This window comes from Myripristis murdjan, chromosome 6, assembly GCF_902150065.1.
Source record: "Myripristis murdjan chromosome 6, fMyrMur1.1, whole genome shotgun sequence".
Classification (NCBI taxonomy): Eukaryota; Metazoa; Chordata; class Actinopteri; order Holocentriformes; family Holocentridae; genus Myripristis; species Myripristis murdjan.
This window is the reverse complement of record NC_043985.1, coordinates 12,903,072-12,917,234: the sequence shown is the minus strand read 5'-3', so window position 1 is coordinate 12,917,234 and position 14,163 is coordinate 12,903,072. Positions and strand designations below refer to the sequence as shown.

At 40.9% G+C, this 14,163-nt stretch overlaps 2 protein-coding genes across 2 annotated transcripts in view; both read left to right on the top strand.

The window, feature by feature from the left end:
• c6h11orf96 (chromosome 6 C11orf96 homolog) overlaps positions 1-3,691 on the top strand; it is a 23,521-nt gene extending 19,830 nt beyond the window's left edge. Inside the window, exons 2-3 of the transcript XR_003928340.1 lie at positions 237-242; positions 3,680-3,691. The gene's annotated coding sequence lies outside the window, so the exon portion shown is untranslated. The remainder of the gene's footprint in view (positions 1-236; positions 243-3,679) is intronic.
• ticrr (TopBP1-interacting, checkpoint, and replication regulator) overlaps positions 1-14,163 on the top strand; it is an 18,873-nt gene extending 4,710 nt beyond the window's left edge. The window contains exons 6-21 of the mRNA XM_030053285.1: positions 179-306; positions 619-822; positions 2,046-2,191; positions 4,344-4,444; positions 4,712-4,805; positions 5,409-5,491; positions 5,658-5,891; positions 7,152-7,233; positions 7,575-7,647; positions 8,110-8,241; positions 8,485-8,575; positions 9,510-9,568; positions 9,838-10,121; positions 10,581-12,858; positions 13,129-13,257; positions 13,427-14,163. Coding sequence (XP_029909145.1) covers positions 179-306; positions 619-822; positions 2,046-2,191; positions 4,344-4,444; positions 4,712-4,805; positions 5,409-5,491; positions 5,658-5,891; positions 7,152-7,233; positions 7,575-7,647; positions 8,110-8,241; positions 8,485-8,575; positions 9,510-9,568; positions 9,838-10,121; positions 10,581-12,858; positions 13,129-13,257; positions 13,427-13,542 — 4,234 coding nt within the window. The 3' untranslated portion in view covers positions 13,543-14,163. The remainder of the gene's footprint in view (positions 1-178; positions 307-618; positions 823-2,045; positions 2,192-4,343; positions 4,445-4,711; positions 4,806-5,408; positions 5,492-5,657; positions 5,892-7,151; positions 7,234-7,574; positions 7,648-8,109; positions 8,242-8,484; positions 8,576-9,509; positions 9,569-9,837; positions 10,122-10,580; positions 12,859-13,128; positions 13,258-13,426) is intronic.

The following is a 14,163-nucleotide window of genomic DNA, read 5'->3' as shown; positions in this document are numbered from 1 at the left end:
AGGATCTACACTATTTTGAATTATTTTGTGTTGAGCAGTGATGAGGCAAAAGCAGATACTGATTTATAGAAGAACAGATACGGATATATAGAAAAAATAAGACCTAACACAATCTAAATCTTGGCAAAAAATGACCTTTTTAATTAAAAATATTTGGCTTGTGTGTGCTGTTTTCCAGGTTGCTGCATGCAGTTCCAGAGCAGACAGAAGAGGAGGAGCTCTGTCTTCTACAACAGGAGCTGGTCAGTGGTCTGGCTGAACTCTACCAGACCTCCCAGGGTCTTAATAACAAGAGGGGCACGAAACGTAAGTTTTCTCTGCAGGTCTGGAAAGTTTGTAAGAAAATTATTTTCAGAATTTCCAGGTCTTTGGGAATCACTTTGGGAATCACCCAGTATCTGTAGTATCAGTGTATCAGTAGTCAGTAAAGATAATATTTTTGGAAAAAGCCTGAAAATAATGGGCATTTTCTTTTATTCGGTCCATCCGCACCTTCAAACCATGATTTAACTGTTTGGCTATCTCCCGCAACATTTCCTGTGTCGTTATCTTGTCACACTGAATTCCTCATGAGGTTGTGCTTGTCTTCCTCAGTATCATTGCCTTTGTCGCCTGCAGGTGGTGCCCAGCGCACACCAGTGAAACAGAAGATGAAGACCATGAGCCGCTCCCTGCAGATGCTGAATGTGGCACGGCTCAATGTGAAGGCCCAGAAGAACCAGACTGACGCAGAACCATCTGGGACCGAGGGCAGAGGGCCGGACAGGCAGGGGAAGAGACGGTCGAGTGACAGAAGCAAATCTAGAGGAGCGAACACAATCAGTGAGTGTCTCTCTTAACATTTCATCAGCCTTACTCACTGCTGATGTTATCACTCAGTTATAATATAAGTTCCCTTTCATTTGATTCAGGGCCTGCTCACATTGGCGAGTTTGGCCCTGTATCACGCTGTGCGCATTAAACAGTTTTGCAGAGGCAGGAGGAAAGTTGCATGATTTACGTCATATCCACATTCGCGCACTGTGTGCGTGACTGTGCATGTGGCCCGTACCATGCAGAAGCACACCCCTTCCAACTGTGCCAGAGCGGGGGAAGTGTACTGTATTCAAGCACGGAACGGAGCGATCACACTGGTCAAAGAATCCAGATTTTAGGGGCAAATGTGCTTGGGCGCGGATCAAACTTGCCAATGTGAGCAGGCCCTCACTCTGTACAACATTGTTCCTCTCCTTCAGGAAACAGTGGTTATATTCACATCCCTATGTTTTAAATATAAAATTTGCGGAATACAATTTCAAATTTCAGCATGTTAATGCAAAATTTGACTTTTGTAGTGCTGGGTTGTATAGTTACCGAAATGTGGTCCACATGATATTAAAATATTCTCATCAGTCGCTCTGTGCTCCACTGGGCTGCTAATCCACAATTCTGTAATTGGTATTTCCATTCACTTCCACTGCAAAACAGGTTCCAAAATAATGCTTTTATTATACAAATTAACACAAACAAAGTGGATTATTCCGGTATCAAAAATATGTCTGGGCACTCTTCTTTTGTGTAATAACAGTTAGAAATACCAGGTTGTTTCATCTGTTTGCAAGACTACCATGAGATGTTTCCTACCGGCACTTCCTGCCACATCTACTTTCCAGTTCAAATAGTATAATAACAAAAAAAAGAGCCTTTTCATTCATTCAAAAAATGGGCACCAGGTCTTGTTGTTGTTTTCTTACAGGACAACCTCTTTATTAATACAGAAAAGTTATTTAGTCATAACATTTGTGACTGCCAATATGTAAACACACTTGTTTCCTTTGTTGTAATATTTTATTTAACAGTTTTCAGCTATACAGCAATATGGCCTAGTTTAGTCAATCAAGATATAACAAAAGTAAAAACACTTCAGAGAAGTTAAATAGTACATTCAGTGTGTGTCATACACTATCAGTAGCTTAAGCCATGGTGTTTGCCCCATATTCACTTGTCTGTGTCTGAATGTAATGTGCAATAACTAAACACTTAATGTATGTTCTCCCCTCAACCAGACTTCAGGAGTGAGGCAGAACTGCTGGCTCACCTCAAGTCCAGTTATGAGAAGATTATGGCAGAGAGAGACTCGTCCCTAATCGCTGGAATCCAGCAACTTCTGTCTTCTGTCAAAACTTGCCTGACTACCACACCAGACCTGGGGGTGAGACACATTCTAGCTTTGATTGATTGATTTAGCTTGTACATTTCCTGTACAAACTGGTGTACAAACTTCCTCATTTCTTCATTTTTAAACATGGCTACTGTCACAGGTAACGTCACCTGGATGCAGGTGTTTAGTGATGTGAGGTGGCCTTTCCCAATTAACAATGGCGCCTTATCCCATTGCTGGTTAAAAGTTAAAGGAACTGTCATGGCGCTTGTCCGTGTCCTATTGTAAGAAATGCTCAACACACACAAAACTTGCAGTCTCCAGATCTATCTGTTATTACATCTTGCTTGTGTATAGATAAATCTAATTGATGGTTGAGTTTGAGAGTTTTACCATCCCCAGCTGTGCTCACAGGCCTGATTATCTTCAACCACGCAGATTATTCTTACATTTAAACATCGTTACAAATGGTAGATTACATGTGAATAACACAATTGCAACACCTAAGTGCATTTGTAAAGTTTGTTGAGAAACATACAGTTAGGTCCATAAGTATTTGGACAGTGACGCAATATTCATCATTTTGCCCTTGTTTATCACCACAGTGGAAAAGAAATGAAAAAATATGGCATTAACCTTTTAGGAATTACAGCCAGTTCTATACATTGTCACACCATTTTCAGAGGCTCAAAAGTAATTGGACACTTAACTAAAAAGCAGTTTCATGGCCAAGTGTGGCCTTTTCCCTCATTATTCCATCACAAATTAAGAAAATAAAACGTCTGTAGTTCATTCCAAGTGTTTGCACTTGCATTTGGTAGCTGTTTATCAGAACCCTCAACATGCGATCTAAAGAGGTGTCTATGCAGTTGAAGGAGACCATCATTAGGCTCAAAAAGCAAAAAAAAAAAAAGGCCAGATTAGACTTTGCCAAAAAAACATCTAAAAAAGCCTGCCTGATTCTGGAACAAGGTTCTTTGGACAGATGAAACTAAGATTAACTTAGCAGAAAGATGGGAAGAGCAAAGTGTGGAGAATGAAAGGAAAAACTCATGACCCAGTGAATACCACATCTGTCATACCATCTGCCCAGCTTGGTGGAGGCAGTGTTATGGCATGGGCATGTATGGCTGCCAGTGGAACTGGCTCACAAGTGTGTATTGATGATGTTACTGCTGATGGAAGTAGCAGGTTGAATTCTGATTTTTATAGGTTTATACTATCTGCTCAGATTCAGTCAAATGTCACAAAGCTTATAGGATAGCGCTTCAAAGTGCAGATGGACAGTGACCCAAAACATACTGTGAAAGCAACCCAAGAGTTACTGAGAGCAAAGAAGTGAGATATTCTTCAATGGCCAAGTCAGTCTGCAGACCTCAATCAGTTGATCATGCTCTTCACTTGCTGAAGACCTAATTGAAGTTTGAAAGTTCAACAAACAAGCAGCAACTGAAGGTAGCTGCAGTAAAGGCTTGACAGAGCATCTCTAGGAAGGAAACTCAGAATTTGGTGATGTTGTCCATGGGTTCCAGACTTTAGGCAGTCATAGACGGCAAAGGATTTTCCTCCAAATATTGTATATTAACCTTTATAGTTATGATTATGTATGTATTGTACAATAACTTTTGAGCCTCTGAAAATGAGGTAACAATGAATAAATCTGACTGTAATTCCTTATTGATTAATGCCATATTTTTGTTTGACCCCTTAAATTAAAGCTGAAAGCCTGCACTTCAATCACATCTTGATTACGCCATTTCAAATCCACAGTGGTGGAGTACAAGGGCAAAATCATAAATATTGTATCACTGTCCAAATACTTACTTATTTTTCCCAAATACCTCTCCACCTGTTTACTCTTCACTTGTCCATGATGATGTCAGAATCACATGCATGAAACCAAATGTGGAGGAGTTCAAGCTGATTTCTGAAGGGGTTGTAGAAGTAGGGGTGGGGTTTTGTTTTGTTTGAACAGGATAGACTTTTAAATTATGAGTGTTAATTGTATATCAGTGCATGAGTAACACACTGCATGTATCTGGTGAAATTTCTTGATTTTTTTTTTTTAAGATATCGTATTTTTTTTCCAATAATGTTCAGTAAATATGTTCAACAAACCATTACATTAACAAATTAGGCCCAGTCTAACAGCATCATTGTCATTCATTTGCCTGTGTAACATTTTATGTCTTCTATTTTGCAGCTGAAGACCTCCATCCTTGTCCAGCAGCACCTGCTTAAGTCCAGCAAATTAATCAGGCAGTTTTATAGCACCGCCTCTGATGTTGAGAGAAAAGTCAGAGAGTGAGTTCTTTCTTATTTTGTATCTTAACTTATATTTTATTTTATTAATTTATTGAACATATAATTTACTGGTCAAAACCCAGATGAGCATGTGTGTCAACTGTGTGTGTGTGTGTGTGTGTGTGTGTGTGTGTGTGTGTGTGTGTGTGTGTGTGTGTGTGTGTGTGTGTGTGTGTGTGTGTGTGTGTGTGTTGTAGGTGGACATTATTAAGAAACGTGTCCAAGGGTATTTTAATGCTAAAGCTGTTGTTTTGGCATCTTTCCTAGGTGCCAGCTCCAGGTGTTGCTAAGGTTTGAGTTGTGTAGACTCCAGCTCTCGGAGCAGAATGACTCACTGGATGCAGATCAGATAGTAGAGGAGGTAAGATATCCACTACCATGACTGTCAGAAACTTTTTGGTGTTGGCAAGGGTAGGAAGCTACAACAACAAATAGATTCTAAAATTTACTATGTGTTTTTCTGTCTTGCAAGCCACACTAGTTTTGACACTAAATTGAATAGAGAAGAACATCCAGTAGTTGTCTCCAAGACAAAGTAGCTAAAACACCAACATGCTGGTGGCTATTATTAATTTTTTTTAGACTGATACTAACAGTAGTTCTAAAACTATATTTTTTGGGGTGTTTGTTACAAAATTTAAGCAATTTATTACCTCTAATCATCATTCAGTGGTGTTATTTCCATAACACATTTGACCTGATGTTTTGTCTGTCTAAAAAAAAAATGAGAAGATGTTCAGTTGATTCCCCAATTATGTTTACTCAAACTAATAGAACATTTTAAATTCAGTTGAAAGAGTCCTGCATTTGACTGATTTCCTTTCCTGTTTGAAGCATTTTCATCCCCTAAAGATAATGTCAACAGTGCCATAAATTAGTAGAGTTGTGATAAGTATTGTTACTGGTATCTGTTAGATCATCAACAGACATAAAGAACTAAAGTGAAACTTTTCATGTTCCTAAGGTGGCTGATATGCTCAGGATTATCTCTCTAACCAAAGACCCAGTTTGCCTAACAAAATTTCTGCAAGAGGAGATCCTCCCGGAGTAAGTGTGTTTTCTGTCAAATCTTATTTTTCAGTTTTTGGATAAGGGCATCCCATTTCTTTCTTTGCTGGTATTTTAGCGTATGTTTGATGCTCACAAGTAGCATAATTATCTTCCTAATCTATAGTTGTTAGGATCTAACATCAGCCCGTCTGTGTTGTGACAGGTTCCTGACAGCCGTCCCCAGGTTGCTGGCAGATGTTTACCATAGTCTGGGCACCCAGCTTCCTGAAGCCTTGGTGGCTGCTCTGCCTGCTGAATTCTTCAGTGACGACTCAGTTGCCAAGGACAGTGTTTCTTCTTCAGCTTCCTCACCTCCCCCCTCTACTGCTCAGAACCTGGTTTCAGACGATGGGGATCGTCTGCAGGACCTGAGGAACCGCTCTGCCAATAAGAGGAGGTGGGCGCCCTCATGACATTTGTGTTCAAAATTTCATCACTTAAGCCGAAATCAGATTGCACATTTCTGTCTATCACGATGGTCACCATATTGGATTAGATGTTCATAGTTCTATAAATTCTTGCCATGTCTTGGTCGAGATAGACTGTGCCACACATTTCACTGCAATCTATCAGCACATGTTATCTCTCACAATGACCACGTTTACATGCACACCATATTCCTGTATTATTCGGAATATCCTCAATATTCCGGTTGCGCACGTGTCATGTAAACACACACCGAACCCGATTAAGGTCATATTCTGGTTGGAGAGAATTCTGAATAAGACCCCTGGCATATGCCTGTTTTAACCAGAATATTGTGCCATGTAAACACCTTAATCGGAAAATGCCCCATACTGGAATATTCAGTTACGTCCGCGCATGCTCGATTCGCAAGGAATCCTGGGGCGTCTTTGTTGTTATGGTTACTGCAAGCGGGGAGAACAACATGGCGAAGAGCAGCAAGAGCCAGCATTTTTGGAGTGAGGAGGAGACTGCAGTCTGCCTTCAGCAAATGAAAGACTTAAATATCATGGAGTATATTGATGGAAGAAAACACAGTAATAGCGACATCTTCTTCTTCTTCTGTATTTCCGGCAGACCAGACACCTATAGGCGTATTGCTGCCCCCCGCAGGTTGAGTGTTGCATTAAATAAGAGCGTGGAATACGCTGAAACACGGGAATATGCTGTGTAACCTGTAAATGGAATATTCCAGTTGCTGCAGCACATATTAACACCTTATTTGGAAAATTACCAGAATATTCACCAGAATATTGACCCGAATCGGAATATGGTGTGCATGTAAACATAGTCAATGTAGAATAACTTCCAACAGCAATGATGCTGGAAATGTGTTGGTCAATTTAACAACCTCTGAGGTAAACATTTCCTTAATTTTTAACTTTTTAGGTCCCAAGTGACAGTTATCAACCCAAATTAGACCTACTTTTGTTATACTTGTTATACAGACCCTCACATTGTACAGGTGACCCTAGAGCATAGATTCTGGGAAATGTATTTTGAATTGTCATGCAATTTCACTAGCCTTAATGTGATGAACCCCTAATATTAAAATTTCATGTCACCTGTTTTGCAAAGCACCTGTTTTGGGAATTTCCCAGTTTGGGATCAATAAAGATAGATATACCTATCTATCTATCTAAACACATGTCCTTGGTTTTCTAAAGCATTTATTCTTTTGTTAATGTTTCAGGAGTGGGATGCTGACTCGTCATCGCAGTATGACTGAAACTTCTCAGCGCCAAATAGAGATACCTAAAAAAACCACAAGAGCTGTAAGTTGATGAAAACATTATGAATATTTTTTGTTTGTTTGTTTGTTTGTTTGTTTGTTTTTGCTATTTCAATTGCCTTACAAGCAGACTCAGATCAACCTGGATTTGCAAACTAAAGTGTTGGTTTTAACCTGCATGGAGTCAACTACAGACAAGTAAACTAACTTTCAATGGTTCTTTTGCGATTGTTTCTAACACCTACAGCATTGTCTTTTATGACAAACTCCACCCATCAAGGAGCTAAGAACGCGTATGCAAACCAAACGTTCGACCCAGATTTGTGGAAAATCAACCTTAATTTCAGCAGTGCCTTAATTCAGTTGTTGTATTTTTATGAACAGGCCAAACTGAAGGTCAGCGTTGCTTTGGAGAATCCAGTTCCAGAGCCCCCACCTCAGAAGCAAACAACACAAGGTACCTGCTGTTTCACATATAATTTATACTGCATTTTCATAATTAAATGAACAATGATTCTAATACAGAAAGGCCTAGGTATTGCTTGACACTTTTCTATACCAGCTGCAGTGCACATAATTCAACACTGATTCTGACACTTAACTTTTTTCAGTTGACTGAAAACACCTTTCACAAGTAAATTATGTGTAATATTATGAACGTGTGATCTACTTTTCTGAGGACTTTCACATAATACTTGGGTGGACCTCTCAATAAAAAATCTGTTAGCCTAATAGAAATCCTTTTACATCTAATCATAATTGTATGTCATTTTGAAGATTTTTGATACCCTTTTCATGCCTCAAAATTAAAATTTGAGGCATAAAAGTAAAATTAAGTTTGACAAAGTCAGTGCAGTTGGATTAAGTATTTTTTGTATACCAAAGTCCTAACTACAAGCCATGTTCAAAATGTCCCCAGAGGTGACCAAGGTGAGGAGAAACTTGTTCAACCAGGAGATTGTATCCCCCTCAAAGAAAGCCAAGCTGCCAAGGAGCCAGTCGGTGTCTGCTGTGGAAGGGTTGAAACGCAAGCGGAGTCAGGAGTCAGAAGGTAGAGGTTTAGTGGTACAGGTTCATTTAGAAAAATGGTTTATGATGGGATGAAACCTAACTTATCTACAACAGATCCCCAGTCACAAATTTCATCTGTTTGACCAGCTAATAGATCTTCAGATATTTACCAATAGATTTACAAAAGTGGTTGTGTTGTTACTTTTTCAGTCTGGTTGCTCATCCACTGTAATTGTTGGGGATGTTTTAAGCAATTAATCTCAAGGAAATCCTTCCTTTTCAGAGAGGCACAAACTCCTAACAAAGAAAGTTTCTGAAACGCCCCTCCACAAGCAAGTGTCCAATCGCCTTCTATACAGACAGAGAATGGGAAGGTATGTTTCACTGATTGGTAATTTGTTAAATTGACATTTATACTGGGAGAGTATTGTAAAAGACTATTTACTTTGTTTAAGATAAGACATTTTATGACAAGGTATGCACCAGTCTGGTTTGTATGCTGTTTTGCATCTGTTTTTTTTAAGGGCTCAATATTGGGGTGGTACTGGGTATCAGCTCATAACTCACAGTAGGGCTGTGACTTTCCTCCAAAATAAATTTCGAATTTCGATTGCCCTATAATGTCAAATATCGAATTATGTTCGAATTTTTAGGGTCAATTTTAGTCTATTGTTTAGCCTATTGATATGTACAATATGGGTGTCATTTACGGTCTGTCCGCCAGAGGGCGTTTCAACCATATTAACAAGCGCTTTCCTTCTGAATGGCACAACATTAATAATGATAATCTGGATGTATTTACGATCGTATTTTAATAAGCACTTTTTGTCGGAAATCCAAAAAGTTTCCACACATCACTTTTGAGATGATCAGGAGCTGTGATTTCAGTCTCCGGGACCGGTTCTGCTGCTGCATTGTTTTCAGCCATGCTGTAAACTTCCTACAGGTGCGCGCTGCACTGATGCATGCCCACACTTTTTTATCCCGCGCACGATCACGCGTAACGTTGATTTGCGTCGTTACGCAACGTAAACAAAGACACACACACACACACACACACACACACACACACACACACACACACATTCGAACGTGAATTTCAGCAATCGAACGTTATATCCCTCCCTCCAGTTCGAATTAATATCGAATTTCGAAGTTCGTTGTCACAGCCCTAACTCACAGTTCTGCTCTTGGTATCTATATTTGGAATGAACAAAAGGTATCGTTGTATCCCTACTTCTGACCCAGAAATGATAAGAAGTAGCTGAAAACTTGATTTACTCGGTGGTTTTGATAATTCTTTCTCAGGAGATCTGCACCAGCTGAGGACTGCATTGTGGAGGAATCACCAGTGAAACCCACAGAAGGTATTTGAAGGATGTCATAGTTTTTGATCTCCACTGATACATTAATGTTGTTGCTTTGTTAAAAAGTAGACCAACTACTCCATAAGAATCACTTGTTGAAAGTGAAATAACAGAAATCATATTTTGCCTGCTTTTCACAAACCAAAAAACTGTTTTGAATAAACAGCTATCATCATAGAGTGCCATCCATATCTCTGTTAATAAACTTTGTAAAGGTGTTGAAATTTGTGCATGTGATTGTCTTTCATTATACATTGCTTTTGTAACAGACCTAAGAAGAAGCCCAAGGATAAAGAAATTTGCTCGAAGACATTCAACCACCTTCTACTCAGGCTCTCAGGCTCGCTCCCGTAATCTGGACAGAGCTCTTTCAGCATCCCAGCTTTCTTTCAGTGACAGCAGAATCAGCGAGGTCAACCTAAAAACGATCCGCTCTCCTATGCGTCTTCTTTTTGGGGCTGCTCAGTCGCCTGGTCGTCCTTCCAAATCCGCTGAGTCTTATGCAACCAGGGCCAGCAGAAGAGGGCTATCCACAGACTCTGATGTTTTTGAGGTAAATATTCCTCACAGTTTATGGGCTAAATGGGATAAACTGCTTGTTGTAGCCCCTAAAGGCTTTTAACTTTTAAGAGTTTTCGGGAGTGTTAATTATCTGTTCATCTGTTATCTATTTTAGTTATCTGTTCATCTATTATCTTTTTAAGTACTTTGTTTCACAAGCTGCTTTAAAATTTGGCACTGGAGCATAAGGGAGGAACACACTGATGTCCTCACTCAGTTCTCTTAGAGATAAAGCAAATATAGTTAAACTTGACAGGTCATTGTTTTCAGTATATCCAAAAACTACCTCTATCATTAGCTTGTTAGATGACGTGCTGTTAGCCAGGCTAACTTTTTTCACCACTGATTAGAGAGCAAAAGTTTAAGTCTCTGTACTCATTTGTCACAATCACTGTTGATTAGTTTAACAAGAGCTTGATTATATTAACCTCTTTCTCTGTTTTCTTGTTAGAGTCCAAATAAAACGCCAACAAAGTCACCTGGTAAACGTGGTAGGGCTGCTCATGGGAACAGAACACCCCGGACACCAAGGACCCCTCGGATGACAACTACCCCCAAGAAGCCACCATCATCCAGGATTCAGGTACACTCTGTCACAGAGAGCCCTGCAGCAGGGAGCTCTCATGAGTCCGGTGTGGCATTGAGGGGCAGCCCATTCAGATCTCCAACCAGAAGGAAACTCATGGTAGAGACACCCAAGAAGGAAAGCCCTGTGAAGAGCCCACTGAAGGGTATTCTTCGGACCCCGGTCAAGGCCTTGCTGGATTGCAAATCCCTTTCTGACGTACTCAAGAGCCCAAGTTCCAGGACTCCCAGGAAATGTGTGACATGGTCACCGTCACCCAGAAAATGTGGAATGGCAGAGAGCAGTGTAATTTTCAAGGTGCCAGAGTCACCTCACAGTGCAACCAAAAGCTCTCCAGGATTGATGAAAACACCCACCAAGCTCAACAGTCCTTTCAAAAGTGTAAACATCACAACAGATGTTTTCATGACCCCAGATAAGATATCTCATAAACGGTGCAGCTTGTCTCCTAAAGTAATGCTAACAAAGATTTCTGAAATCTTATCAAATGGTAGTACTTCAACACAAGAGAAAAATCAGAGGTCCTTAGAAAGGCTCCATAATAAGATTAACACTCCTGTAAAGGATGTAAAAACTGATACTGTTGCTAATCCCAGGGAACCTCCTTTGCAATCCACACCACCTCCAGACCACCTTGTCCCATACAGACCCAACACTGTAACTCCAACCAAGAGGCCTGGGCCTGTTCACCAAATGATTACTCGCTCCGGAAGAACTCCTATTAAAAGCTCAAATGTCATGTCACCATGTAAACCAGGATTCACACCAGAAAGAGATACTACACTGTCAGAAACATCAGACACTTCCTCAAAGTCTCCAGGAAAACGTCTGAGGAGAATTAAGTCTAGCCAAGGTGTGAGAAAAAGAACTAGACAAAATTTAAGATCCCAGTCAAGTGAGAGTCTGTCTTCCAAGCCACACACAGAATCTAGCTCTGATGAGACCTGTGACCCTGTGGAAAAGAACATGCAGTCAGACCTGCAAGAGCAAAGGCCACAGCCTGAACCTTCCCAAACCCCTGAAAATGGGTCTACCTCGCAGACAGATTCACAGCAATTTGAATCTTCCTGTTTTAGCCCCGCCACCACAGACAATGACAGCATGGACATTGTTGATGCTGCTGTCGTCAGGACCCAACTCAGCGGAGGTGTCAAGATGAACATCAGCTTCTCTAGGAAGCCTTCAAAGTCCAGTGAAGCGTTTCAATCTGTTGGAGCATCTCCCAAGCCTCCTCTGCCATCCCACGGCACACCTGGACGAAGCTATGGTTTCCGGCAGACACCTGATCGCCAACAAAGGGAGGCTGCTGCACGTTTGGGTTACTCTAATGAGCCCCCGCGATTTTCAACCCCTCGAAATTCTGCAAAGCCTAGTCGACGAAAGGGCTTGGGTAACGCAAACCCTCTGACTTACCAAGTAGAACTGGAGATGCAAACATCAGGAATCCCAAAACTCAAATTTAGACGCACAGACTCCTTTAATGCATCTGATTTGGCCACAGACGGTGGTCCTCGGTCGGGGGCTCAGAGCCCAACAGTGGGCGTGAAACCTTCTCAGCTGGAAAGCCCTTCGGCTTTATGCTCTAAACACAGAGATCCTGGGTGTGTCTCACCGTCTGTCTGCACTCGTGTCACCCCAGCCAAGAGCACACCTGGTAAGGGTGGAAGTGTACAAACTTTCATTTGCCAATCCTACACACCTACACGCCACCCTGCCGGAACCATGTCCCCATTGGGAATTGCAGAGGTCATCCCGCTGACGCCTTCACCTCAGGGTGTTGGGAAGGCAATTACAGACAACCTCAACAGCTGGCCACGAAAGAAGAGAGCTCAGACTGCTGTAGCCGGAGGAAAAGATCGTGTCCTGAAGGGTGAGCCACTGCTGGAGGAGTTGTTGGAGGAAGCTGAGCTAGGAGTTAGCAGGTTGCAGGACAATGAAGACAATGATGACTCTGTAAGCTACAAAGGAGCACCATTGGCTCTGACCTCCAAGCAGTCACTGAAGGGAATAGATGTGTTACCTGTTTCTCCTCTTGTTGACCTGGACTGGATGGAGACGCTAGCTCAGCAGGCTGACAGGATGGATCCTCAGAATGGTGAAGATGACATGATCTGGACCGCTGGAAACGGAGATGTCAAGTCAAGTAAGTAAAATGAGATCCGACATTTGAAAACACATGGTCTTAAATTATTGTTGGCATGAATGTAAATGTAATTGTGCAAATAAAAATCTGATTTGCAGTTGTTTAAGTTAAGACCTTTCATTATGAAATAATACAATTTTTGAGGTGTAGTGATCTCTATTTTTAAAAACATTGTGTTGCACAAACATTATTCTTAAATTCACCCTGTGAAGTTTTGTTGCAGTAATTTAGTCATGGCTTTTTTTTTTTTTTTTTTTTGCCTTAAAACAGTGGTGACTCCTCCCAGCTCCAAGGTGAGAAAGCCGGTGACAGCGAGTGGGATTCTGGCGCTTACACACTCGCCCTTGTTGTTCAAGGGCAAAACAGGCTCTGCTGCTAAGAAAACGCCACACTTAAAAGGTAAGATGTGCAGTGATTTGTTTTGTTTGCTGATTTTAGATTTTAATGTGTCAGTCACTGGACCTTGCCAGCCTGCCAAACTGGCTGAGGGATTTAGAAAATCCACATGAAATGATGATTCACACTTGTGTACTTTACTAATGTTACACTAAATCTCTAAATGTTCTAGATGAAGCTACATCTGACAGGGGGATGGGTATTGAGGTGGAGCTTTCTCCGTTCAGCCGGCCTCCCAGACGCTCAACCACAGGAAAGACCTACAGCAGGAAGAGACTGCTAGACTGAATCGCAGCAAACACTGTGAAAAATGACACATTGCATTTTATTGTCAAGTCATGAAGAATGTCTGAGCCAGATTTTGTCAGATATTCCTTTGATGGCCTGAAAGATTTCTTTCAAGCACTGCTTCAAAAGCTGGTTTGATGAATGTCCTTTTCAACCTCCACCAACTCATTTGGTAACTGACACCTCTGTTTTGACCAGTGCTCTCGTGGCTGTTTTTTAATCTGGAGATTTTACAGTCTTATGTTTATAGGTAGGCCTAACCCTGAATTTAAGATCCTGGAGAATTGCCCTCGCTGTTAGTTTTAGATATGATTTGCCACTGATTAATTTATCTTAAAAATGACATTGTTTTCTTGCCCCAGTCTTTTTGGTGCTACAAACTTATGGTCAGTTGTCAAACAATATTCCATTTCCTTGCTCTTCAAAATTAAAGCTATTTTTCATTCAGTTCCATGCGCAAATTGGTTGTGATAAGTACATTTCATGTTTGTTTATTTTCTATGTGTTCCCCTCTGTCACAGAATGGATTTTAAGTATAAGGGAAGGAGTGATGATGGACTTAAAATGTAAATATGTTCTATGTTGCCAAAGTCTTTTGTAAATAAAAACCAATTCTCCTAA